The 26,052-nt window shown below is 47.9% G+C and overlaps 1 protein-coding gene across 2 annotated transcripts; it reads right to left on the bottom strand.

The window, feature by feature from the left end:
- Positions 1–456: 456 nt before the first annotated feature.
- cnksr3 (cnksr family member 3) lies at positions 457–25,228 on the bottom strand. 2 transcript variants are annotated; one of them, XM_070988133.1, is made up of 13 exons: positions 25,022–25,228; positions 14,391–14,554; positions 11,647–11,849; positions 10,716–10,803; positions 9,302–9,343; positions 7,656–7,775; positions 7,258–7,317; positions 7,081–7,149; positions 6,334–6,483; positions 5,102–5,232; positions 4,807–4,988; positions 4,280–4,366; positions 457–3,705 (listed from the first exon to the last, which is right to left on the bottom strand). In XM_070988133.1, exons 1-13 carry the CDS (start codon positions 25,071–25,073, stop codon positions 3,404–3,406), a joined length of 1,650 nt encoding a protein of 549 aa, XP_070844234.1. In that variant the 5' UTR covers positions 25,074–25,228; the 3' UTR covers positions 457–3,403. The 2 variants fall into 2 exon arrangements, with proteins under 2 accessions (XP_070844234.1, XP_070844236.1); XM_070988135.1 differs by lacking the exon at positions 14,391–14,554 and having other exon boundaries at positions 25,022–25,092.
- Positions 25,229–26,052: the final 824 nt, after the last annotated feature.

Raw genomic sequence — 26,052 nt, 5'->3', positions numbered from 1 at the left:
CTTGAACTTGAACACAGCAGCTAGGCCTTCACAGCCAATCACAGGCTGAGCTTTGAGCAGTTTGGGGCGTTTTATTTAAAGAGCTTTTTAAGTCCTGAAGAGATAAAAATTCTCCAGGATTTCAGAAATAATTATTTATCTCATATTTATTTATTTATTTCCACTTTTTCCAGGGTTTCCAGCACATTTGTGCCGCATACAGTTTTCATTTTGGCTTAAGTGTACATGTTATTTTATTATTTTCTTGGTATTTCTTATGGTGAATCATACTCATAGCCATACTCATTTAATGTTACAGCAGAACATTTGTTATCCAGCAGCCTTTACAGGTCATCTGTTTAAAATGGTTTATTGTGACCAAAAAAGGTCTTTTACTTCTTTTTCTATGTGTATACTGTTACCTGTTAAAAGCTGTCATATCAAAACTGAGGTATTGGATGAGAAGTTGAAACCTTTCAAAATAAATTGCACTTTATTTTCATACTTTTCACGTTACAAAGCAGCACAGAGGCATCATACTGCAGAGCTCTGGAATAATTCAGATTTACAAATGAAGAATAAAACCAGTTTAACTACGTGACAAAACAGATGAATATATGCAGTTTGGCAACGTGATACAAACAAGATAAAAGGTGTTTTATTGCAGATAAATTCAATTTTAATTTGTAAAAGGAAAAAAATATTTAGTCTTCAAAAAGTTATAGTCTTACTTTAAATAGAAATGTTTATGTTCAGAAACCAAAAACCTAAACTCTTCAAATTGTTAGAAAAATGCTTTTGTCCACTTTCTTATTTCCACATTTCTATCCAGTAATGAACAGGAGAGGTCGCCTCTGTGATACGTACAGTTTCAGTTACACTTTGCACAAGTTGCATAGTTCTGCACAGCGTTTCGTTAGCATAAAGGCACCAAACGTGAGCCAGAAACACTCTTTACACAGGAAAAAATGTGAGGAGCTTCAGGGGATCCAAGACGCTTCCCTGAGGAACGCCTCCAGAACGCTTTCATGACGGCACGTGACGACGCCTCAAACACAGCAGTTCTTCAATGTGCCCACTGAAGCTCTTCCAGTGCCGAGAGCCACACCTGAAATATTTAACACCACTTAGTTTTACCTGAAGTTTTAAGCAGCTTCCAGCAGACCTGCGACAAGGTTAGCAACAGTTTTCAGTATGAAGTCAAGTGTAGGTTTGAGATTTAGAAGGTAAAATCTCTGAAGGACAGCGCAGCACTTTGACCTCAAACACTTAAATTTCACTCTTAAACCAAAATACAGAAATAATCTGAACACCGTCTGTGTTGACGACTTGAACTGTGAGCTTCATGTTTTCGTCCTTTTGATCAAAACAATTTAACACAAATTTGTTTCTACATTATGAATTATGAACAGGAAGACATCTTTTTGAAATTTGCTTTAAGACTGTTAGTAAACTTTGTATTGATTATCATTTTATTAATGTTGTCATTTGCCACACTCCCTTTGAATGAAAGCATTTTGTATTGTTGCTGTATATTTAAAACTATCACTTTATTATTTCCCCTGAAAAACAGGTTTATATTGTTATCACTGTTGTAACAAGACTTTGATGAAGCTTTAGAAATATTTAGTAACAATGTTGAGCTCCATAGTGTTTACTTTGCTCTGGAAATCGCTCTTTTCTGAGATAAATGACTGAAATGATAAAATACAATCTATAAAACATATTTACAAACTGTTTTGTCCAGACAAACAGCAGCTAAAGTCTGGACATGAGAGGCACCGATGGCTCCTGAGAGGAAGGAAGAGAGGAAAACATCAGACGCAGCAGCTGAGATTAGATTAGATGTAGAAATGCTTCATCGTTTTAAACTAGAAACACACTGAGGTTTGCTGATTTCTGCTCACTGAATGTGAACTTTGACGTCAAAGCTTTGAATCTCACTGCACAAAGTTTAGTTTAGATTCTGCTCACTGATTCTTGTCCTACAACTTGAGGAATAAATAGAAACCAAATTCAGCAGATTGAGTCTGCAGCGAACACACATTTCTTGGTACTTTGTGACGTTATTGGAGGGATTAAAACGCACAAGCTGAATGTTTTCCACTCGTTTTTCCTTCAGTTTAACCTTTTTTAAGTTCAGCAGGTCCATTATAAAGCTTTCAGATATTTTAGAATCTGGTTTAGATTCAGAACTAGTTTAGATATTTCGATATGTCTTTGACACCAGTGTGAAATATGTAATTAGTATTGAGTCATCTACAAACATTTTATCAGCAGTATTAAAAAAGAAAATGTCAAAATTTTCTGCAGAAATCAGGACAAAACATTTCTTTTCTGCATCTAAACTCACTTCCTCTTCAGTGTCTTTAAGGCGTCCAGAGAGGTTTCAGACGTGTTTGTCTTTATATGACTCTGTGTATCAAACTGAGGAATGTCTTTAACTGGATCCCAGTTCACTTCAACTGGTCCACAAACTGGAATCTGTTGATCTGATGTTTAATATAAATTTTTTTTAAATCGTTGTACTTCAGTATAGCAGTGCCTTGAGCTACATGCTAACATCAGCATGCTAAAGGCTCGCACTGACAAATGCTAACATGAAGTTTAGCGTGTTAGCGTGGCAACATTTGGTAATTAGCACTAAACACAAAGTGCTCAGAAATCAAAATACTGGACAAACTGACATTTAGACCTGATGGTCAGCACATCACTGACGATTACAATTCATCCTGCAGGGCGACATGAACATCTCAACCAAATTTCATGGCAATCCAACAGCTGTCGAGATATTTCAAAATAAAAAAACACAAACATCAACCTCTTAGTGGTGCAATAGGAAACGTCAGAGGATCAAAAAAAGTCAGTAGTATTCATCCTCTGGGGATCATGAGCGTCTCTACAAATGTTTCATCTGAAACCATCCGATAGTTTTTGAGATATTCCAGCCTGGACCAAAGCAGTGGACCAACGCCGCCATCCATACAGCCGCTCGCATGGATAAAACGTTTTACTTCATCGGATCAGCGTAAAAAACGCCGCCGCCCTCTCGCCCAGCGTCGTGGACATGAATGGTTGTGATATGTTGATGTCACAGGGTCCTGGAAAAATGTTTTAATGGGAAATTTAACTGATGAGCGTTAACGAGGACTCTCGTATGAAGTTCATGGTGATAAACTGACATAAAAATCCAGAAAACAAAACTGTCCTGGTCAATGACGTCCTCCACTGTAACGTCTTTGATTCACTCCAGAAGTCGGTCTTCCCTGAACTATTTCAGGTTTAATCTGATTTGCTGCTGAAGGCTTCGAACACACATTTAAAAACCTTTTCCTGCAGACATCCAGAGGATCGGGCTGCGATACACAACCTCCTGGAGGAGCCGCACGAGGAGACTTTGTCTGGTCTGACTGAACTCACGGCGTCAGTGGCTGAGCAGCCTGAGACGAGCCAGCCAGCCTCCCAGCAGCGACGTCGACGGTTTGGTCACGGCCAGAGGGGGAGGAACGGCAGCAGAGCTGGACGCAGCGGGCTTTTTGGACGCCGCTTCCTGGTACGGGATGGTGGCGCTGTTGTGCAGGTCGGCGTTGATGAAGCACTGGCTGCCTCTGATGTGGTCGACCCCGCGGACAGACGGGTGTCCTCGGTACGGCAGGGGGAAACACGGCTCCTCCGTGATGGTGCTGATTCCCTCGTTACTCAGATACCTGTGCAGAACGCCCTGCCCTGTTCAGGAGAGGAGGAGCGCTGAGTCAGCACATTTATAGAGTCAATGCTCATTTCTTTATTCCTCTCATCTCATTTGTTTTTTTTTAAAGATCATGTGACATCATACAATAAAACAAATATTTACCAGTAGTACTAAAAGAATAAGTGGCTGAAGCAGACTGACAGAATATTTTAGGACGATTGGTTTAAAGACTGAATGACTCGACATAAAACATGACACAGCAGCTGAATGTGGATTCATTCTGGTGTTGGTGTCGCTTAAAGCAGTCCAGCTCTAAACGTGCCTCTGCTGAACTGCTCTGACTCCATTAACAGCCTGCTATCTTTGACAAAGTGCCAGCACGCACACACTCAGACCCACAGTTTGTTCCTCAAGGTGAAGCTCCGACAGAACCAGGCTGACTGAAATCAGCTGCGTCCATGCAGCCGCGGCTCTCGGGGTTAATGATCGACGAGGTAAAAATTCAAAGCATGCAGCTCGTCCCGTCGCGCTTTGTTCTCCGCCGTTAATGAGGCAGACAGACAGGCGGCCATCGCTGATAGCCGTTAGATTACAGGAGGTGGAGCTTACCTTTCCTTCCCTGAGCCCCGGGCCTGGAGGACGTGTCGCACACACCTGAGAACGACTCCACCGGCATGGAGACGGGTCGAGGTTTACCTGCCAGCAGAACAAAAGGTCAAATTCGATCCGAGCAGCTGCAGCAGCCTCAGACCAATGAAGTTTGATCTTTTTATTTTATGTCACCTGCTGACATCCAGACTTCAGATGAGATGATTTTCATGCTTGAGTTCAAAAGAAGGCTTTTTAAAACACACGTTAATATCTGTACAGTAAAAATGAAGCCAGTTAGCTTAGCTTAGCATAAATACTGGACAGGTAAGAAAACAGACCCGCCCACGTTCCACCGCTGACTAATTAACAAGCTGAATCTCGTTTGTCACAGTCCAATCACATGACAACAGCTTCTTTCATTATTTCGGTACAAAGTTTGGGCTCTACACACAAGTTCATGGGCTCAAAAAGGTGTGTGTGTGTGTGTGTGTGTGTGTGTGTGCGCATATGCGTGCGTGTGTGTGTGCGCGTGCGTGCGCACTCACAGCGTGTCGACGAGCGCTGTCGGAGGCACACAGGCACCGGCTGGCTGAGTTCCGGCGGGGGGTTGGCAGACGTCCTGTTGTCGTTGGTCAGGGTGAGGCGTCGCCGTGTGTCTGCGTCCAGACACGAGTTCGGAGACTTCGGCCTCATTTTCACAGATGGAGACACGTTCATGTTGGCGTCTCTTCAGGGAGGAGGACAGGGATCACAGCACACGTGAAACCGCTAATTATTCACTTAATTCTGCAGATTAATTGACCGACTGCGGCTCTTCTGCTTCACAGCTCTGGTACTCACAGCGGTGCGTAAGGTGCTGCGGGTGGAGGCGGGACGTAAAAATCCAATATGGCTGTCTTCCCTCTCCTCCCGGGAGCATCTGAGGTTTCCGGCTGGCGAGATCTGTAGAGGGCTGGAGCTCCCTGAGAGCTCTGGACACAACAAGAGAAAGAGAAGCTTTAATTACAGAAACCAAAGTGTTTGTTTTGACTCACTTCACTGCCGTAACGACGTCGAACTCGTGGCTTCTGCTGAGCTTTAAGCGCGTTCCTGTCACACAGCAGAGGGACGAGGATCCCTTCAACAAGATGTTCCAGCTCCAGAGGACAAACAGCAGACGAAGCTCTTCAGTTTCCTTCCTTTCCTCCGACACTTCTGTGTTTCCACAAACGCAGGAAGTTCACTCAGATCCATCTTGGCTTCGTCTGCGTCGTCGAGCCAACTGAAGGAAACTCAGTTCACAGCCAGTCTTCATACTGGAGAAAAGTTTCTGTCTCCATAAACATCTTGATTGATCAACAGATGATCAGAATTATTGCTGCTTCATGTTCTGTCAGAGGACAAGCTGACTAATGTTAAACTACCTTCACATTCAGTCACTGTTCCAGCAGAGAAACGAGCGGGCAGAGCAACAGCACAGAGACGCAAGCGCTGATCCCAGATGACCTTTGAACTGAATGCTAGGAGTGGCGGTGAGGTAAAGACAGGCTGACTTCAGATCTGTTTTGATAGCCGAGATTAGAGGCTGAAGGCATCGAGCGGTGGAGGCCTATCTTCCCTAAACACACACATCCTGGACAAAACCCCGAAGGCGGCTGGTGAATTCAGAGCTGTTGCATTGTGGAGTATCGAATGAGTCACCCTCTGAAAGCTGCCTTACATCAACGCAGCCCATTTTTTTCCAGGAAACGGGAAGAAAGGATCCATTGTTCACCCACACACCTCAGCGAGCAGCAGACCGGGGGCCGCTGGGTTTTCTGGTTCGATTCCTCAGAAACAGAAATGGCTTCGCTGAAAGCTGCGACCACAGACGCAGGAAGCGGCAGAGCGACTTCCTGAGACGCTCTGCGACGGCTGCTGGGGGCTCAGCGCCTGGCTCAAAGGCACCGAGTCCTGCTGCCACCACGTCTGCGAGCTGCTGATGCTAACAGGCCGAGCTGAGGTCACAGTCCACATGATCACGTTCAGAGTGAAGAAACAAAGAGTGTCCATGTTCACACCTGCTGTGCTGCCGTGGCGATGGGGCGGCTCACCTGTACGCGCGGCGGCCTCCAGCGCAGGTTCTTCAGCGGAGCGGGCGCGAAGCCGCCGCCTGTCCCGGACGGCCTCTTCTTCACCACCATGACGACGCCTCCGGACTCCGCCCTCAGCTTCTCCACCAGGTGCTTCAGCTGCCAGCCCACCTGGACCAATCACAGACATTTGGCCTTTAAACGTCACGACTTGAACATTTCTTTACTCATAAATGTAAAAATGTAATATCTGTAGCTCTGCGTCGAGGTACACGCTGAAACTGTTAATCCAAATTAGTGGGAAGGGGAGGGGAGCTGGATCTTCTATTCATTTTAGAAAAACAGCAAGGCCCTGCTCAGCGGTATTTACAGTTTCACTGCAGCTGCTAGTGTGAACTGTAGCTCCTGAGTGTCTTCAAAGCTTCATCACAACTGAACTTCATCATCATCAATGAAGCTTTCAGCTCACCACAGGTTTGTGATCCAGAAGCCTCCAGGCAGGCAGACAGATGGCAGACAGACAGACGGCAGACAGACAGACGGCAGACTGACAGACTGCAGACTGACAGACTGCAGACAGACATTCACACTGATGTGGTGCCAGGCTGGCTGTTTCCAATCTGCATGCTAAGCTAAGCTAAGCTAAGCTAAGCTAAGCTAAGGCTTCCTGGCTGTGGCTTCATATCGAGCACACAGACGTGAGAGCGCTGTGGTTCTATGTCCCAAAATGTGGAGCTCTCCGCCTGTAAGAGTGCACTTTTGACTCACCACGGTCTGTTTGTTGACCTGAATGACTTCATCTCCAGCATGAATCCTCTGCGTTTTATCTGCAGGAGACTGAGGAGCAGAGTCACAGAGTTTCTCTCATTAGAAAGAAAACTGAATCAAACATGAAATAATCTGAGCGTCGACGCGCTCTGTGATGAAGACCAGCGGCGCACTCACGTTCTCTGTCGTCCCTGTGATGACGTGAAGCCCGTCGTAGGTGGATTTGATGTAAATACCCTGGAAGATGAAGCACATTTGGTGTTGGAGAACGTAAATATGACTCTTCCACATAAATAGCCTCGCACGGTTCCCCTCCTGCGGGCTTTTCTTTTGGGAACTCCATCTGTTTCTGTTTTCGACTCGGCGCTGTTTGTGGTTCATGGCGCAGCACTAAAATACCTGTTAGTGTTTCTCAGGGGAAGTCGGGTTAAACTGTGGGTTTTCTTTTCACTGTACTCGGCACTTATGTGACAGTGACGTCCCGCTGATCTGCTCTGAATGTAAGTGATGATGTGCGTCCTGTGCATGCATCTGTCCTGTGGTCTGTGCGGTTTGGCCTGATTTTCGGAGCTCACCAGTCCCTCGCCGGGCTTGACGTTGGTGATGTGCACCTCCTCCAGACAGGCCAAGTCACTCTTTGAGGGGTCAGAGGTCGCCTGGACTGTCTTCTCACAGATGCTGTTCAGAGCTCGGGACTGAAACACACACACAAAAACACAAATCATGAAACTTCTGCAAGATCAATGTATTAAAGAGAGGAAGTCATGGGCAGGATGGGGGCCTCCTTCCAGTTCTTATCTGCCACGATGACCACCATCAGCCTAAACGCTGATTCACTACCTGCTGTGGCAGCACTACAGCTGCCTGACCTCTGACCTCTCTGAGGGAGGGGACACAGGGCGATGAAGCCCTCAGAGATCAGAGCAGCTCTCCACACACTGCAGTTGGTTCTGCTGCACTGGAAGCTGAACACAGCCTCATGTTGTCATCACACTGACAGGCCTGAAGCACAGCGGGGGGGTCTGAGGTTATGTGAAGCTGGGGGTGATCAGGAAAACACAAAGCAGCAGAAGAATCCGCTCCTCGGGAGAGTTAACTCACTCTTTGTTTCCGATTTGATTTGCAAATGTTGTTGATTTTTCCAGCTTGTTTCTACACGTTCCCCTCTGAGGTGAGGAGCGATCTTCATCCTCACAGACTTCTGTCAAACTATTTTTACACGACTGTGAACCCGCAGACTGCACGCCCGTCAGAGCTGTACGCGGCGTGGGGTTGTTTTCTTCTCGGGGCTCCTGCTGCTTCTTTATCTGTCCTCGCAGTGTTTTTCTCTTCGTCACCTGCACAAACAAACTGAACCAAAGCCTGTGGCCGAGGAGCGCTGGACGTTCCGCTCAGTGAGCGTTTAAATCAAGCCTGACAGCTCGGCGGCTCTGCTTTCAGGAAACACAGCCTGTGCCGCGGCTCACCGTGGCCTGCAGTACTCTTCGTGGTATTTTGTGTAACATTTGCACTTGTGTGGCTCTGATGTGACGGGAAGCTTTGAGAGGAGTCAAACAGCCTCTGAGGATGAAGTTCAGGCCCAGTTCAACCAGCAGCAGCTCCTTACGGTTACTGGTGACTTTAAAAGGAACAGCTCAGTGTTTTGAGAGCTCGGACAGGTGAGACGACGGATCCCACCTCTCATGTCCCCACACGAGACATGAAGCTTAAACCAGGAGACGGTTAGCTTAGCTTAGCACACATTACCGCAGCCAGCATGGGTCTGTCCAAAGGTCTGCGACAGGAAACTGTGTCTCACCTTTGCTAAGGACGACAGGATGTAGTTTTAGTGATTGACGGTTTTCAGCGAAAACTTTTGATTTATGGCACGAAGATAGAACATTTGAGTCTGAGGTCAGGAGGTCGCGTCAGAGACTGAGCATCAGGAGCGAAAGTGATTTAACGTCAGCTGATTCAGTATTCTGGGAACAACAGGAAGTGTTATCCAAGACAGGAAGTGGATGGTCCTGAGCTGAATAAACAAACCTGCAAGCACACACGCACACACACACACACACACACACACACACACTCTGAACAGGACAGGACACTCAGTACGAGACAGGAAAAGGAAGTGTGTGTTCCACTGACTCTGCGTGCATGCGTGTGTGTGTGTGTGTGTGCGTGTGCATGCGTCCGATTAGCATCTCCAAACACAGAAAAAAGGAGAAGCAACACTCACCACTTCCAGAATCTTCTCCTCAATCTCATAAACAGTGCAGTTCTGAAATGAAAGAGACAGAAAGACTGACTGACGGACGTCACACGGCGAGAAAGTCACAGCTCAGCCCTGAAAACGGTCCGAGCGTCCTCCGCTGAGACGAGCGGACATCAGCGGAGGACGTGTGTCCTACATCTGGCATTTAGACAACAATGCAGGGAGATTAAATGTAATAGATAAATGTAAAGTTTTTACAGGTCAGGGGCCCATGACCTCAGTATTTCACAGTAAGATGCTCCAGTTTTGTTTTTTCATTACATCCAAGTCACTGAGCTCAAACACAGAAAGTCGTCTAAAGAAACAATCACTGAGCAGAAATGAGTCCGTTTCCCTTTTCAGAAGAAGAACTGTGAGTAAACACTGACGGGACGGGAGAAAAAGAAGAAGAGAGGAATCAGCGGGAAAACAAATATTTGAGAAATGACAGCCTACAGGAGAGAGAAACCAGAGGGAGGAACCACAAACGCCTCCCAGAGACACTGAGAGGATTCCTCCTGCGGTCGCTGGAATAACAGCTCCCTGCAAACGGGCTGACGGGATGATTGCACGACAGCGCGGCGGGGCGACGCCTCAACGCCGCGCTGAGCGCTGTGCTCACATGTCGGGAGGTGACACGCTGGAAAAACATCCAGCTGCACACACACGACTGCAGCTGCAACCTCCGCTGCAGACTTCACCCGTTAGGAATCAGACTTAGTGTCGTTCAAAGCGCTTCATACGAGCTTTTTTACAGCAGGTAAAGCAATCACACGCTCCACTAACTCACCTGCAAGCCTAAACAAAACATTGTCTCATAAAAAGCTGGTGTGTTTGCTGTCATGTTCAGACAATGTAAGACGATGCTACAACTACCAACTACTACGTAGTTTTCACTGAACAGACGGGAAGCTAAGAAGCTAAAACGTGAACACACAAGCAGAGACTAAGAAAATCTGTTTGTGCTCATTTCAGATGTATTATATTTGACTGATATGACTTTTCCCACTGCCCTTGAACTGGTTCTGTCTCAACCTCAACCTTGTGCTTTAATTTAAAGATTTAAAATTTCCACAGATACAAAAATAAGTCTGAATTTCAGGGAAACGTGTACAAAATGATGCACAGGACATTTTTTAAATTCAAAGAAGCATCTAAAGATTGAAAGTTCCTCCTGCTCTCGTCTCTTCATCATCAAAAGGACTTTGTGCATGTAAACACAAGTTATCTGGTTCATCCTCATCCTCATCATCAAAGCCTGAAAATAAACTAACTCGAGTTCACGACCCTCTGTCCTCTGATGGCCCTCTAACACAAGCAGCTTCATCAACACAGGCATCTCATTCATCCCACTGAGCGTCCGTCAGAGGTGGAGCTCCGCCCTCTGCGCCTCACTGACCTTCTGGACGGTGGAGGTGAGCTCCAGACACAGCTGGATGATTCTGCTCTTGGTGGAGGTGAAGTCGTTGGCGCTCGTCAGAGGAGTCCTGCAAAGACACAACATGCTCATGTTCCAGTGACCTGAAGAGACACCACGGACAGTCCTGGCTCTGCTGGTGGGACGGGACAGGACGGCCACGTTCAGTGAAACATCCACAGAAACAGACGATCTGAACTTTCTTTTTTTTTAAAAAATGACTCAAACTCATAGAATTCACTTCAACTGTTCACAGCAAGCAGAGCAACGATAATCAAGCTGCACCTGCAGGATGCATTTAATCAGCTTTCAGTGTGTTTTCACGTCGCAGACCAGAAAAACCTGCAGCGCGTTCTGAGATCACACGTTTCTGCTCTTCAGTGACTCAGCGTTTAATTACACCGGACTGGATGTTAGACTCTGAGCTAATGAAACCGAAGCCCAGTCCGAGCTGATCAGACACACGACAGATGTCAGGTGTGTTACGGGCGTCTGCGCAGCGTTCAGCAGCTGCGGCGAGCTGGAATGTTCTTCAAGCCGATACAAGCCGAGGAAACGCTGAAGGAGCGGAGACGCACGCAGAGAGGCACGCTGACAGCTGACGGACGCCTCGCATGCTAACGACGAGCATCACCGCTAATGACCGCTGGAGGCAGGGAGAGAGTGTGAGAGGGAGAGAGGAGGGAGGGAGAGAGGGGGGAGAGAGTGTGCTTTGTTTTTCTCTTTCACAGCGACTCACCCATAAAACACTCACAGGCGTTCAGATCAGACAGACGTGGAATCTGCAGAAAGTGAAGCTGTGAACGCTTCCTCCAAACCTCTAACGATTCCTATAACGATGCTTCTGAACGTGACGAGCGGACGATGAAGGCTTTCCTCTGTCTGTGTGTGTGTCCTGAAGGTGTGAGCTTACCTGTCCAGCCAGGCCAGCAGGCTCTTGGCGGCTCCGATCAGCTCGACCACGGCGGTCAGGAATTCGTTGGAGGGCTGATGGGAGATTTTGCTGTGGTAGGCCGGGTTCTTTCGGCGCTGCGACACGGCGCCGCTCAGGCTGTGGTGCGCCGCCCTCATCTTCCCCACCAGAGTCTTCAGGTTGTCTGACTCCACGCCGTAGTTCTGTTCAACATGAGGAGAAAAAACACATTTAGAAAGCATCATCAATACATCATCAATACACGGGAGTCTTATGTGTTCACTTTCCAAACATTAATGAAGAAAATCATCTCATCCTGGCGTTTGAGACACTAATGTTTGACATTTCTGCCTGAAGAATGACTCGATCATGGGATTTATTATCTCGTGTAGCTGTTAACTGGGCTTCATTCACGGCTTCGCTGCTGATAAACGGTGACGTTAACGAACCCGTTTGGAAAGTTGAAGTCAGAGCAGAGAAAGTTTCTCCTGCTGCTCTGAACGAGCCTCAGATGGAAAACTGATCATCTGACAGCCAGCGGAAACTGCTGCTGGAACAAAGCTGCAGCGGCTCTTCCTCTGCTGTGTTTGATGGTGTGTGCGTGTGTGTCAGGGGAAGGGTGGGGGGTCTTTCTGACAGGTGGGAGGGGTCACATCTGTTTCCTGCTCCGCACCAGAGAGCAGTAAACTCAACTGTGTGCTGCAGAAAATATCCACACAGTGCCGACGACGCGTTCAGGCTCTGTTCAGCTGCTTCATGCAGCTCTGCTCAGAGGACAGTCGGTGCCCTTAAAGCAGACACAGGAGGTGTGGTCTCCCCCCGTTCTCATAATGACCCCTTCAGGTTCTGTTTACTGAGGAATGAGACTGAACAGAAGCAGAAAACTGAACTTAAAGCCTGTGAAAGTTACTGTGTTTGTGACTCCATCAGTCACTGCAGGACGGCGACGACGACTGAGGAAACTTGTTTTCATGACTTTTAATCTTCAGGCTGTTCGATAATGTCGAGTTTGGACGTTTGGTCCTCCTCTGTGTGGGTTTCCTTTGTGTCCACAGACATGCACACTCTGACCTGTCCGCAGCTGGACCATGATGCACTGGGAGAGACTCAAGTTCCTGTGTGAGCATTTGAAAGTGAAACTCAATGTGTGGTCTGTGGTTCATGAAACATCCAGGTTGGACCTAAAGTGTCCTGAGGGACAGACCCGGAGGACACGTTGAGTTGATCTGCTTCACCCCTTCTCACAAGCTGAGTCACATCAGACCCAAAGCAAATTTTTTCCTTGAAATGAGGACGATATCCAGAAACGATTAAAGACGAAGCTACAGCTGATGTTGTTGGACATGAAAACAAATCTTTTTCGAAGCTTCAGCAGCAGCTTTAAACGTGTCTCGTGTCTTACTGCTGCGGTCAGTTGGCCTTTTATTCTCGGTGTTTGTCAGCGGTGACGGCGGAGCGTCAGGCGCCATTTAAAAGAGCTGCTGGATCCCATTCAGTGCAGCTCCAGCAGCAGAGCTCAGCGCCGACTGTAAATCCTCCTTTTCACTGCGACAGACAGTCAGAGCTCATAAACGCTGACTGAGGGCTTCTGTCTGCGCTTCAACAACAACAGCTGAGGTCAAACACTGAATCCTATCTGCTAAAATAAACTTCCTCATTTGCTTTTTAAAGTGCAGTTTTGGTCATTTTGGTAAATACAGTGATTCCACAGCCACTGTGAAATACATGTTTTGCCAGTCTGAAATGTGGGTTTTGTGTCCAAAGATCTGTGAAAGACCTTCAGTCCTTTCAGGTAGTTTTTCACCTGAAATAAATCAACCTGCTGGAAGGACGTCCCATGATTTTCACACAGCTGGATCTCATTGAGACAGTCTTAATGCATATTTGACAGAAATATCACTCCTTTTTTTAACAGTGGAGAGGCACTGAAGCCAGCGGCGTGGGCGGGTTGCCAGATCTGATAAACATTTAATGGAGTGCATTTTATTTACATCAGCACATTCTCTGGCAGCAGAGCCAGGACCAGTCTAAACCTCTGCTATCAGACCATGTGACAACACGAAGCAGCTCCACGTTTAGGAGAGGTGGTGTTGCTCTGCAGCGTGGCGACGCGTTGACACACAGGAAGTCTTCCTTTGAGGAAGACATTTCATTTTGTCCACGGGGAAAAAAGCAGAATGTCCCTTTGCTTTCCTCACTGCAGACCGGCTGCTTGATGACGTGACCGTGCTGACTGCTGCTAACTGATGTTCCAGGTGGACTCTGAAGCATAAAAAGCTCAGACGCTGCAGTTTGAGGTATCCAGCGTGTGAAGCTGCCATGTGCAGCCTCAAATATGTATTTGGGGTGTAACAGAAGCCAGATGTTTGGGTTTGGTCCAGAACTTCTGTCTACATCTCAGCATGTGGTGAGCAGAGCTGTACGTTTCACCCACTTTGGCAGCTTGTCTGGCGTCGACTATTTGCTAAAGCATGCTCGTCAGGCGAGCCCAGCCCACACAGCTGCAGCCAACACCAGTGAGAAACCAGTAAACCAACGCTGAGCACAGAGCGGTGGACTGGACAGAGGAACAGCATGTCTCTGGAAACATGTCGCGGTTAGATTCACCCTAACCCCCATGATGCCTCATCCACAGCTCACTCACTGCCTCCACGCCAACATTAAACTTCCTACTTTCATCTCCCAAAGCATTATGGGAACTCTGAGGAAAAGACCCTGACATGAGGTCATGACGGGTTACTGACCAGAGCGCAGAGCAGATCCACGGCCTCCAGCACCAGCTCCTGGTGGCCGACCCGCGTCACGTCCAGAGACAGCAGCTCCTGGTGGGACATCCTCAGCAGCTTCTCCCCGTCCACCTGCTGCCGCTGGAAGGACGGGATGTACTGCTGCAGGCTGTCGTCCAGACCTGAGGGACAGACGGAGACACAGCACGGTGAGAGGGGACACAGAGGAAAGGGTAAAGACTGTAAGCATTTCTGTGCTTCGTTTTTTTACTGACTGTTTATCAGTTAAATGGGTATTAAAACCATATTTAAAGCACAGAGTTGATCAGGATAATTTGCCCTGCAGGCGGGGCAGCACAGCACATGAGGAAGATGATGACAAGCACATAAACGAGAGCACACAATGTTAAAACAGCAGCTGAGTTTCAGTGAAAGTCGTCTCTGAATGATCCAGTTTGACAGCAAACAGAGCTGCTGAGTCAACACTCGCCTATTGACTCTTCCAGCTGATCCATCACAGCGACGGCCGGCAGCTGACGCCACGCTGCCACCTCACCGCAGCTCACCTCAGGATCACTCCGGCTTTACACGACTCACAATCCAGGTCCAGGTCCAGGTCCAGATCCAGGTCCAGGTCCAGGTCCAGGTCCGACCCTGACATCCATTAATGTCAGCTGCACTGTGTTCCATTGATTCACACCAAAATCCAACTCTAACGCCCGTCTCTGCATGTGTGAATTCATATCCAGACGGTGAAGACGCTGTCTAATGAAACACGTTTACGTTTTCTGTCCTTTACTAAATCCATCCTCTGGACCCTCCATCCCCGCGACCTCATGCGACCTTCAGCGAGCCGCCGCCAGCTCCAGTGGCGCCACTCCACGGCCGCCCCTGAACTGCGACCTCTGACCTCTCTGTGAAAAGCAGCAGCGGGAGACGAGATAAAAGAGTTCTGGCGGGCGGATCAATGGAGGAGCATCAACCGACATCCACCACATGACACACATCAGTCTAAGAGGGCAGAGCGTCGAGCCGGGCGGCGTCAGGAAGCGTGCGGTTTGTAAAGAGCTCAGACGCTGAAGAGTTCTCAGATGCATAACTTCATTCACACTTTGACTTTCACAGAGTCATCTCAGAGCTGGACACCAGTTAGAAAAGAAACAGTCACACACGCAGCGTCCGACCACGGCTCCAAACAAACAGCAGAGGTTCAGATCGTCTGGCTATCACCTCCAGAAGTCAGAACTGTGTTATGAGGCCGAACAATCATTTACCAAAGTGAAGCCGTGAGGTGCAGCAGAGACGCTCATACTGCTGATTATCAGAAAATCTGTCAAAATAATCACTGCACACGTCCTTCAGCCCTACTGTGTTGCATCTGCATCTGAAATGATTTACAGCTTAACCGCTCAGCAGAAAATTCATTTCCAGGTTCTTAAATGTGATTATTTCATGGTTTTCTTCCTCTGTGACAGTGAATTAAATCTCTTTGTCTTTTGGACTGTTGATTGAGGCTCTGGAGACTTATGATGCACCGTTTGGATTTTTTTTCCTGACATTTTTCAGACCAAACCATTAAGCGGTGAAACTAACTTGCAGATTATTTGACAGTGGAAACAGTCTTCAGTTTTCCAGCTGCCCTGGCTGCATCTTGTTTCCTTTGAAAGGTTTTGGGACAGACGTGTCCACCAAATGGCAGATGTTGTGAAGACAGTGGAGAAGAAAACAACTGTCCCTGCGTGAGGCCATTAAAGCTCTGAGAAACTGTGAGTCCCGTTTGTCTTCAGAGGGACAGGCAGGGCGACAGATGGCCGACAGTCGCGCTGACAGCAGGGAGGAGAATTCCTCCTGAACGAAGTGCTGATGTGACGCCTCTGTGTTTTCACCAGCCAACACCTCCGACACCAAGAGCACCACAGAGCAGCACTCCTTTGTTTAAGTTAGGAGCAAGCAGGGCAACAAATGAAGCCTTTAAACAAAGCTTTACATGAAACGATCTTCTGGAGCTCTAAGAAATCTGCGGTGTGAATCGCAGAGCGCAGGCAGGGAGTGAGGGTCTGCAGGTTACTGTCCTGGTCTTTACACTGAACCTCTCCTTCTTTACTGGTTTTGGGTTCTGCTCCAGTTGAGCCTCAAACTTGTGACTCCAGTCAGAAAACGTGTTCTGCTCCTGCATGTTCCTGGAAACATGCCCAGCTGCACATTTCCATCATATTTCCCAAATCCCTCTGAGAAATATTCAAACGCGCCCCTCGATGGTGAATATTAACATATTTTAAAGTCCCGTCGCTGTCGTTGGACGGCGGTCAACAGGAATGTGTTGGCGACAGGCTGGATCACATTACTGACACCCGAGGAGGCCGATAATCTCTCGGCTGCACGGCGGGGTCGGCTAAATGTCACGCGACAGCCAAATCAAGCGCTAATGAAAGCTGGACAATGCCGGCCGAGCCTGGCTGCAGGGCGCGCTGCAGAGGACGGAGGCCTCAGCGGGCTTTCACGTGACGGCTGCTTCAACGCCAGCACAAACACCGCGGACATGACGCTTCCGTGTCCACGTCCACCAGCTTTGAGTCAGTGGAGTTTTCACTGCGGTCTGGAGGCTGAAAACAGGCTCACAGACGTGGTGTTGGCAGCAGGATGAACCTCAGCGAGGTTACGTACAAACACCTCCTCAGCCTGGCGCAGAGCCAGCCTCCAGAGCTGGATCCCATGTTCTCATGAGAAATGAAACGACAGTTGAGAGATTCCTCTCATTCCACTTTTTGAACATTGCGGTCAGGTTTGGCGTTCAGCCCGAACTCTTGGAAAGCGGCTTCAAGCGGCTGGCAGACGACGAGGAACGAGCAGGGTGGAGGGCAGGAATGCCTCCCCAGGAGCACGATCCACGACACGCCGCAAAGAGCGCTCAGCCTGACGAGCTGCGCTAAGTTTACCTGCTAACGCTGTCAGAACAGACTGAAGGAACTGTTCTCGACTGTTGTTTTTTATTTTCAGGGATCAGGGTCAGACTGAGATGATGAAATATTCACCACCTGAACAGGTGACAGGTGCTGGAACAGATCAGCTGCTTCTCCACAAACACACCCACGGCTTTGTTCACCTCACACCGTCCATCCTGAGGCCAATAAAGTTCCATTTGAACGAATTCAGGGTCCCTACGACCCTTCAGCTTCCTGCCTGATCTTTATTCGTACATTACTGGATATGATTCACACATTAAGTCCTGATGTCTCCAGAATTGAGCCACATCACTTCAGAGGCTGAGCTGGATTCAGACGGTACATCAGGAAAGAGCAGCTCATCGGTTCATTGCTGGTTTTGTTTTTTTCAGGGATCTGTAAAAATCAACTACTTGTTATGAAGACGTGGGAATCATGGCCTGCATTTCAAAGCTTTGCAGGAGTTACACTATGAATCCTCATACTATTTTTATACTATCTCATGTCCATGTATTGACCAGCCTGATGTCCAGCAGCAGGACCGTTCCTCACCCCTTCTAATCTTCATCTAATCAGCTGGGAGGTCGCCGACATCCCAGCGCCTGAGAAAACAGTCTGTTTTAATCTGCATCTCTGGCCTTTGCTCTGGGAAAGTACTTTGAAACAACCCGTTTGTTGACAGAACAAATCCGACGTGGAACCCAGCGCAGACTGAGGGAAGTGTGCAGATACTAAACCACAAAGCAGTCGGCCTTTCACAGACTGTACCTGTGCTTTTCCTGATCACATGAACAACACTGTGAGACGAACAGATTAATGATGAATTACACCATAAGACACAGGAAACGTGGTGAACTGAAGAAGAAGAAAACTGGGACTTTCAGGCTTGAAACGAGCCTGCAGGGATGATGTGTTTGCTTCTCAGTTTACTTTAGTCACCGATGCAACAGAAGCTGGTTTCTCTGTCGGTGGTCTCGCCTCCCTCCAGCCTCGTGTTTGCAGACGACTCTGAGCCTCTGCCCTCCTGTCAGTCAGCTGCTGGTGGGAAAGTCTGTGTGTACCGACGGGCTGGGAAAGTTCCACTTCTTACTGCAACCACGAGCCCTTCAGACACGCTGGCTGCCGAGCAGATCCAACCAGCCCGAATTAGCTGCAGCCTGAAGGTGTTGCTGAAGTGCAGGGTGACAGTCGGCAGGTGTGGAGAGTCATGTCTTCACCTCTGCCGTTACAATAGGTTTTATCTGAGCAGCTGCTGGCTGAAGCAGAGATGGAGTCAACCTCTCGCACTGAGCCACTATGAAACAAGTCCGTCAGGAACCAGAACCAGACAACTTCTCCACAATTATCCAGCTTTCAGTCTCGAGAAAAACTTATTTCACCCCCTAAAACAAAGCAGACAAACTGAAATATCACAGTTTCATTTTAGGGCCACGTCGTCCTTTCCTGCTCTTCATCTTGTGTCTACTAACAACTTTAACATCTGCGCCAGGACCCACATGAAGTCAGACTGTGCTGACGGCGAGTCATTCAGATGCTTCTTCTGTTTTCTGCTGTCACAAAGAGCTCGGACCGACCGTTTGTTGATTATAATCACAAACAAGCAGACGCAGGATGATGAAGAGGCGTCTTTGTGCAGCGGGATGAGATCTGTGTGATGAACTGTGCGCCACATGCTGACATGTTACTAAATGATTTTAACTCAAATGGGTCAGATATGCATCATAAACAGGTCAATGCAGCCTGTCAGCGGGTCAGATAACAGATCCCTGCACATAAACAAACCACAGACAGCGGTGTGTTTCCTCCTCGACCGTTTTAATGGCCGACGTCAGATAAAGGCTCTAAAACTCTACACTCAGTCTGCTCAGTGATCACACACGGCTCCTGAATTCCTGCCTGACAGTAACTCAAAGTATTTTCAAGGTGTGCTGATGACAAAGAGGTTAGCATCAAACACGTGAGGAGGTCAGAGAAAAGAGCCGCAGGTGAAACTCCGGCTGCTCGTAAACAGTCCGCTTAATCATTAGTCACACAGATCAAAACAAACAAGATGTGTGGCCTCATTTCGCAGAGCACCACGACACCAGGAAACATGTCAGAGACGGCCGTCACGTGACCGAACGGGGCTGAAGCTAACCATATTTTCATTCCCAGCTCATCTGCAGGTTATTCTGGCGACTAGCTGATTATTTGTTTTGTTGAAATGTCAGAAAACAAACAGAATCCTAATCAGACCAGACGATCGACAGCGTCCAACCGTCCCAGGACTCTGCAGCACCTCCCCCAACCAGCACCACAAACGGCACGTGTTGAGCTGCTGAAGCACAAAGACGGAGTTCGCGCCCGACACTCCCCAGCTGGGGGCAACAAAAGGAATATCCACCCCACCTCCATCACAACAGGATGAGGGTGGAGAGCAGCAAAAGAGCACTGAGGCTATTCATAGCCTCACTGGACCTCTATAAACCCCTTCTCACACACACACACACACACACACACACACACACACACACACACACACACACACACACACACACACACACACACACACACACACACACACACACACACCTGGTCATTCATCTCATGTCAGTGGTACAAGGCGGTGGAGGGAACACACACACTGCTGAACAAACAGCATTCAGGAGGAAAAAGGATTTCCTTGAGATTTGGGCTCAGCAGTCTTATGAAATCAAACAAACAGGAATTGTGGGAGTTGACTGCCTGCAGAGCTGAGCTGTGATCCCCCAGTACAAACCAGTGGTGCCAGTCTGCTGTGACGCACATGTTCGCTTAGCATCTTCACCCCGAGAGGAGGAAACGTTAAAGAGCAGCTGCAGGAAAAACACCGAGCCGCTTTCTTATCAGGAGTCTGATGAGGAGGTCGATACCGCCGCACACTGAAGCTGAAGCGGGGCCGTTCACTTCCTGGAGTCTCTGCTGGTTGTCTGGTTGCCTGGCAAACAATCCCCCATAAAACAGTGAATTTATGATTTTATGTTTCGTTCAGACCCTAAACTTTAAAGGCGTTGTGACGCAGATTTTCCAGCCTCCAGTCTCTGTGCTGAGCTACGTTAGCCAGCAGCTGACGGTGTGAAGTGTGTTTTAAAGCCGTCACACTCTGTCACATCAGTGTGTTCTGTTAAATGGTGCAGACCGGTCCTGCAGCTCTGAATCACTCAGTTGTTGTGAAGATGTCGCGGGAGCCGTCTCACCGCTCGAGTCAGTTTTGTACTACGATGAATTAACGAGACGTTACGTGAATCACGGTGATGTTACACACAGACGTCACCGTCTGACTCACTCTTTTTTTCCTTCTTTGATATTGAGATATCAGTCTGAGGACAAAAGAATAAACAAAATAAAAGACAGAAAGGATAAACGGTTGTTAGCCCTCATCACAGATCATCTGCATGTGTCACTGCTGTATCAGGACCTGCTGAGTCCAGGCTGGTGTCTGTGGATCTGGACCCTCTCGCTCCTGAACGACATCTCTCTGTAACGGGAAACAAACAGGAAGCGGCGCTCAGCGGAGAGAACCTGGAGGTCTCCTCTGATTGGCCGTGCTCCCTCGGTGAACTCGGGTCCACAGGTAAGACAAACGTTAGCTGGGAGACGAACAGCGAGGTGGTGGACGCTTTGATCGAGGTCACCACGGAGGACGATCGATCCACCGTCATGCACATCACGGTGGCTGAAAGTGGTGCGATGACTTCTAGAGTGGTTTTAAGGCCCAGCTCTGAGGGCGTCAGCGCCTGACCTGCCTGCTGGTCTACGTGAGGCCGTGCTGAGGAGAGGCTCTCCTCCCTCTGAGCAAACATCCAGCCTTCACGCTCCGGTTCTGACGGGAACATCAGATCCTCCTCGTCGAAGCCAAAGAGCTCCTCTGAACTCACCGGACAGACTGAAGTGTTGGATTCAATCCAGCTGATGATCTAAAACAAACGTGTCTGCTTCACTCACTCATCACAGATATTTCTCTTTTCAGAGATCAGTGAATTCAGCTGTGTGACACACAGGAACGTCTCTCACAAACACAATGAAGAAGGTGAACTCTGCGCATCCAGAGAAACACCCGTCAGACGGCTCTTATCTGAGGCTTAACTCACACATTTGTGGTGAAACTGTGAAACTCAGTGATGTGAAACCTGATTACAGATCACAGATATTTACAGCCGTGTGCTCACACGCTGTTTAACAGCTGTCATTAAAGATGTGTGCCGGTGTGCCACACCTGTGACCTTCAACGCAGGAAACCCTCCTCTGCTCATTCAATCCTTCAAACTGAAAGCACAATGATGCAGGGTCTGGCTGCTCGCCACTGTCCACCATTTTGAAAGCTAAAATAAGTTTATTTTGGCTGCAGGGAGGAAGAGGCGGGTCACGAGTCAAAGTGCACGATAACAATCTGAAATGAAACTTTACTTCCAAACTGTCGACTTCATGAAGTTGCTTCAGAAACTGAAGGACAGATATGATGATGAATCGCTCATTGAACCATCACAGTATGATCACGGCACGCGTCTCCAGGCTCTCTGTGCGTCCCATGGCTCATTCTTCCTGTCCGTCTCTGGGTTTCCATCCTGAACCTGATCTGTCGTCTCATCGATCGAGCCTCTTCGCCGCTCTAACCGGCCCGTCATCGCTCACCTGGAGACGTGTGACTGCACCTGCCAGACGAGCAGAAATATGCAGATTTGTCTGAACACGCTGAGCTGTGCGTGTTTACCTCTGAGCTGCAGCCGTCCCATCGTTTGCTCCAGTAACACAGTAACTGCTAACGTCTGATCTGAGGTCTGCTCAGCGGACGCCTCGGCACGGTTCGGACGGTCAAAGAGAGCTTTGGAGTATTCCTGCATGTTCTGTGTCAGATTCTTGAAAATCATTCAGTTTCAGGCTTCAACAGTTCTCATAAATCTTCTCCTTCACTTCCAACACGTCGGGATGCTGTTTGTGAAATAAATACTGATGATTATTAGCAGGAAGCTTCAGCCAGCGTGACAGAAACGTTTGTTCCCTCTCTGCTGAACTAGTTTTCAGTCTAAACACACTGAACTTGTAAAAGGATGAAGTTAACTCATATCCTTTCTCTGCCTTCCGACCAAAGAATTCCTGGTATTCCCTGATTGGCCCTCTCCTGGAAAACGCCTCCAGCTCAGCTGATACTCGGGGAGTTTGTTTTGCTGCAGCCTGGATGAAGCGTTTCTGGCGTCTGCCGTCAGCTGGAGCGGCTCAGCGACAGCCGGCCTGTGGGAACCCCATCCAGATCAAACAGAAAGAAGCTCCCATGAAAACCACCTGCTGCTCGAGTCGTACCATGCGAGTATACACACACCACACACACCACACACACCACTCACACCACTCACACCACTCACACCACACACACCACACACACACACCCAGACAGGCTGTAGCTGGAAGCTGCAATCTGCTCTGTGGTTACACTGTAAATACTACAACAGGATCTGGATCAATGGGGAAAGTTAGTTTCTATGATGAAGAGCTAAACTCAAAATGTGGCCTGAAGACCTGAAGACATGAAGACATGAACACCTGAAGACATGAAGACCTGAAGAAATGAAGACCTGAAGACATGAAGACCTGAAGAAATGAAGACATGAAGACATGAACACCTGAAGACATGAAGACCTGAAGAAATGAAGACCTGAAGACATGAAGACCTGAAGCCCTGTGTGTGCTCGTCACTTCACGGATCACGTGAGGCTGTTTTCATCAGAAGTTACGTGTCACCATAGAGCTCCATTGTTGTCCAAGAACTCTTAAAAGCACATCAGTGAGCCGCTGTCTGCACTGCTTCATTAACATGAACACACACACTCCAGTTTATTCTGACTGGATGCCACACACACCCTCCTGCTGCAGAGCGACAGCGAGCTTCGCCGAGCCGCCCAGGTCATGTGACTGACCCGCATGTTCTCACTCTTTTCACGCAGAACAAAAGTCTGATAGTCAGATGGGCTTCAATGGCTCCGCCGCCGCAGTAAAGAGTCACGGCGGCGACCTCCTGACCCTCCACACGGCGGGAGGCCGACCTTCGTCAAGAGCCGGGACTGTGAGGGTCTTTACTGCCCGCCAGCAGCACTCACCTCTGCTTTGTCTCTGCCGCTAAATGACATGTGTACTGAGTGTGTGTGTGTGTGTGTGTGTGTGTGTGTGTGTGTGTGTGTGTGTGTGTGTGTGTGTGTGTGTGTGTGTGTGTGTGTGCTGGGCTGAATGGACGCTCGCTTTCTCACAACAGTAAATTCAAATCATAAAAAAACAGAGACGAGCGCTGACTGTCAGAGCTCCACGATGAACGAGAGACGGAGATTTAAGACTTTCTTTATCTAAAAAAACCCCATAACATCTGTTCTTAAGAAAATAAAATATCTTACTTTGAGAATAAACATGTCTGCTAAACCTCAGTTTGTCCTCAGTTTAAAAGCCAAACTTGGAGTCAGAGGAACAAGCGAGCAGCTAGCAGTTCTGGCGGCCATCTTTGTTTACGTCAACAAAGGGCAACACATCATGCAGAAGATTTTTCACAGGTCTGGGATGCTGAGTCTTTTTTCAAAGGCTGCAGAAATCTGATAAAATATAATAAGGTTTTTCACGTCAGACACAGGAAGTGTGACTTCAAGCACTGCAGCTCAAACGATCCTCCAGCAGCTGCTGTCCAAACCTGCTAATTAAAAACTGCTCGTTATCAAACCTGAAGGATGGCCTGATCGTCACTTTATGGCTGATCTGTTAACTCGTCGGGCCTGTTTATTGCTTAATGACACACCAGAATGAACGTGTGTGTGTGTGTGTGTGTGTGTGTGTGTGTGTGTGTGTGTGTGTGTGTGTGTGTGTGTGTGTGTGTGTTTGTGTGAAAATCCCACCAGTTTCTACCCAACAAGTTTTTTTTCCTCATCATTGATGCAGCTGCACATGACAGTAAAAAAGGTAAACAAGGCAAGAACCTGCAGCCTGTTCCTGAGCCAACACGCACGCACGCACGCACGCACGCACACACGCACGCACACACACACACACACACACACACACACACACACACACACACCATCATTACACACAGTGTCAGGTACCATAACATGGTATTAAATATCTTACTCTTTGATTGTTCCTAATTTAAAGTACAATTTTGCCAATATCTATGTAAGTAAAGTTCTTACGCAGCTGCTTGTGTTTAGACAACATTCAACATGTAAAACGTTGGTTTCTTTTGTTGAATGTAAAAATGTTTTGGGGTGAAACATGTTTATGTTTCTCAAAGTTTAAAGTGTAACAACCAAAAAAGTCATGTATCCGCCATGAAGCTGCAATCCAACACACAACCTGCTGAATTTAAGACACTAAAGTCTTTGTAACATCGCCAACATTTCCCCATGTGACCATAACAAATGACCTGCGGCCTAATGCTGGACCGTTAGCTTCTTTCACGCTTCAACGTGATGTCATAAAAACGTCACGTACGTGCCTCTGCGTGTAATTTCTGCGGTTAAAACGACTGATTGGTGCTTTAATATTAAATGTGGTTTGTTGGATCGACCTGCTGAACGATGGGATTTTTGTCAGATGACAAACTTCCTCACTAAAGCTCACAGCAGGCGCTGAACGCTCTGAATCAGCCGTTATTTCCAAAAAACACCGAACCGTTAGCTCGGTTCCTAACGTCCGTCTCACTTTTTGGCAGCTTACCTCTCATCCAGTCCGCCACTTGTTGCGGGGTCCACTTGCTCACAGACTCCATTTCTGCAATTAATTTAACTCTCGCTTCTCCGGACGACCGAATCAAACCGTCAAGCTGACATGACAAACTCGAACTGAAGCACGGAAGAGTTCCGTTATGACGGCCAGAGAGAAGCGGCGCAAACGGCGCGACGGTCCGCCGCTCCCTGACTGACTGACGGAGCTCGTGCAGAAAGTTTACAGGCAAAGAGAACACAAGCAGCGCGTGGAGCAAGTGTCAGATTATCGGGTTTTAACCACGCCCTCGCTCCGCTGTCCTCCAATCCCACAAGAGTATCATGATGCTGCCTTCATGTACTGTTGGAACGATGGGACATTAGAATTTTATGAAGTTTAAAATTGATGTTGGTGATACCGTAACTGTAGCTTTTGTAGTTCAACCAACAGACTTTAACTTGGCCTTCAAAAATTAATGGTTAGAAGCATTCATCTGGCGCCTCGCGGTCAAAAGTGACAGTGTTAACACCGGCTTCTGCCCTGATTAAACCAATGCCTTTCGGCTGCGGTGCACGATGCGAAGATGCAGATGCGCCACGAGAAACCTGCTGCTCTTTGCGCTTAAGTGCTAAGCAGTTGGCGATGACATGTTGTAGTATCTGGCAACACACGTTGTGTATGCGTAATGAGGTCAGAGAGTACGTGACTTGTATGGGAGTGGGAGCGAAGTAAATAAAGAGCATGGTGATGACTGTCCGAGCGGAGTATGGTTATTAATGTGAAAAAGAAGTTGAAAACATTACAAACGACGACGAGAATCTAAAATGGTACGCGGAAAAAGCAGAACCAGTTAAAACTACACAGTGGCGTTAAGAGTGGAGGATTTCTTTTATCAAAACGCAGCATCATGCAACCATGTTCACATTGAGCTTTTAAAAGCAGCATTTCCAAAACGATTGTATTATGTCCCACAGTACTTGAATGCAGCATTATAAAATAGTGATTTGGGCGGGGCTTCAGAGTGATGAAGGCTCCATTTAATT

Source organism: Chaetodon trifascialis, chromosome 19 (genome assembly GCF_039877785.1).
Source record: "Chaetodon trifascialis isolate fChaTrf1 chromosome 19, fChaTrf1.hap1, whole genome shotgun sequence".
Taxonomy (NCBI): Eukaryota; Metazoa; Chordata; class Actinopteri; order Chaetodontiformes; family Chaetodontidae; genus Chaetodon; species Chaetodon trifascialis.
This window is presented reverse-complemented; position numbering and strand designations above follow the sequence as displayed.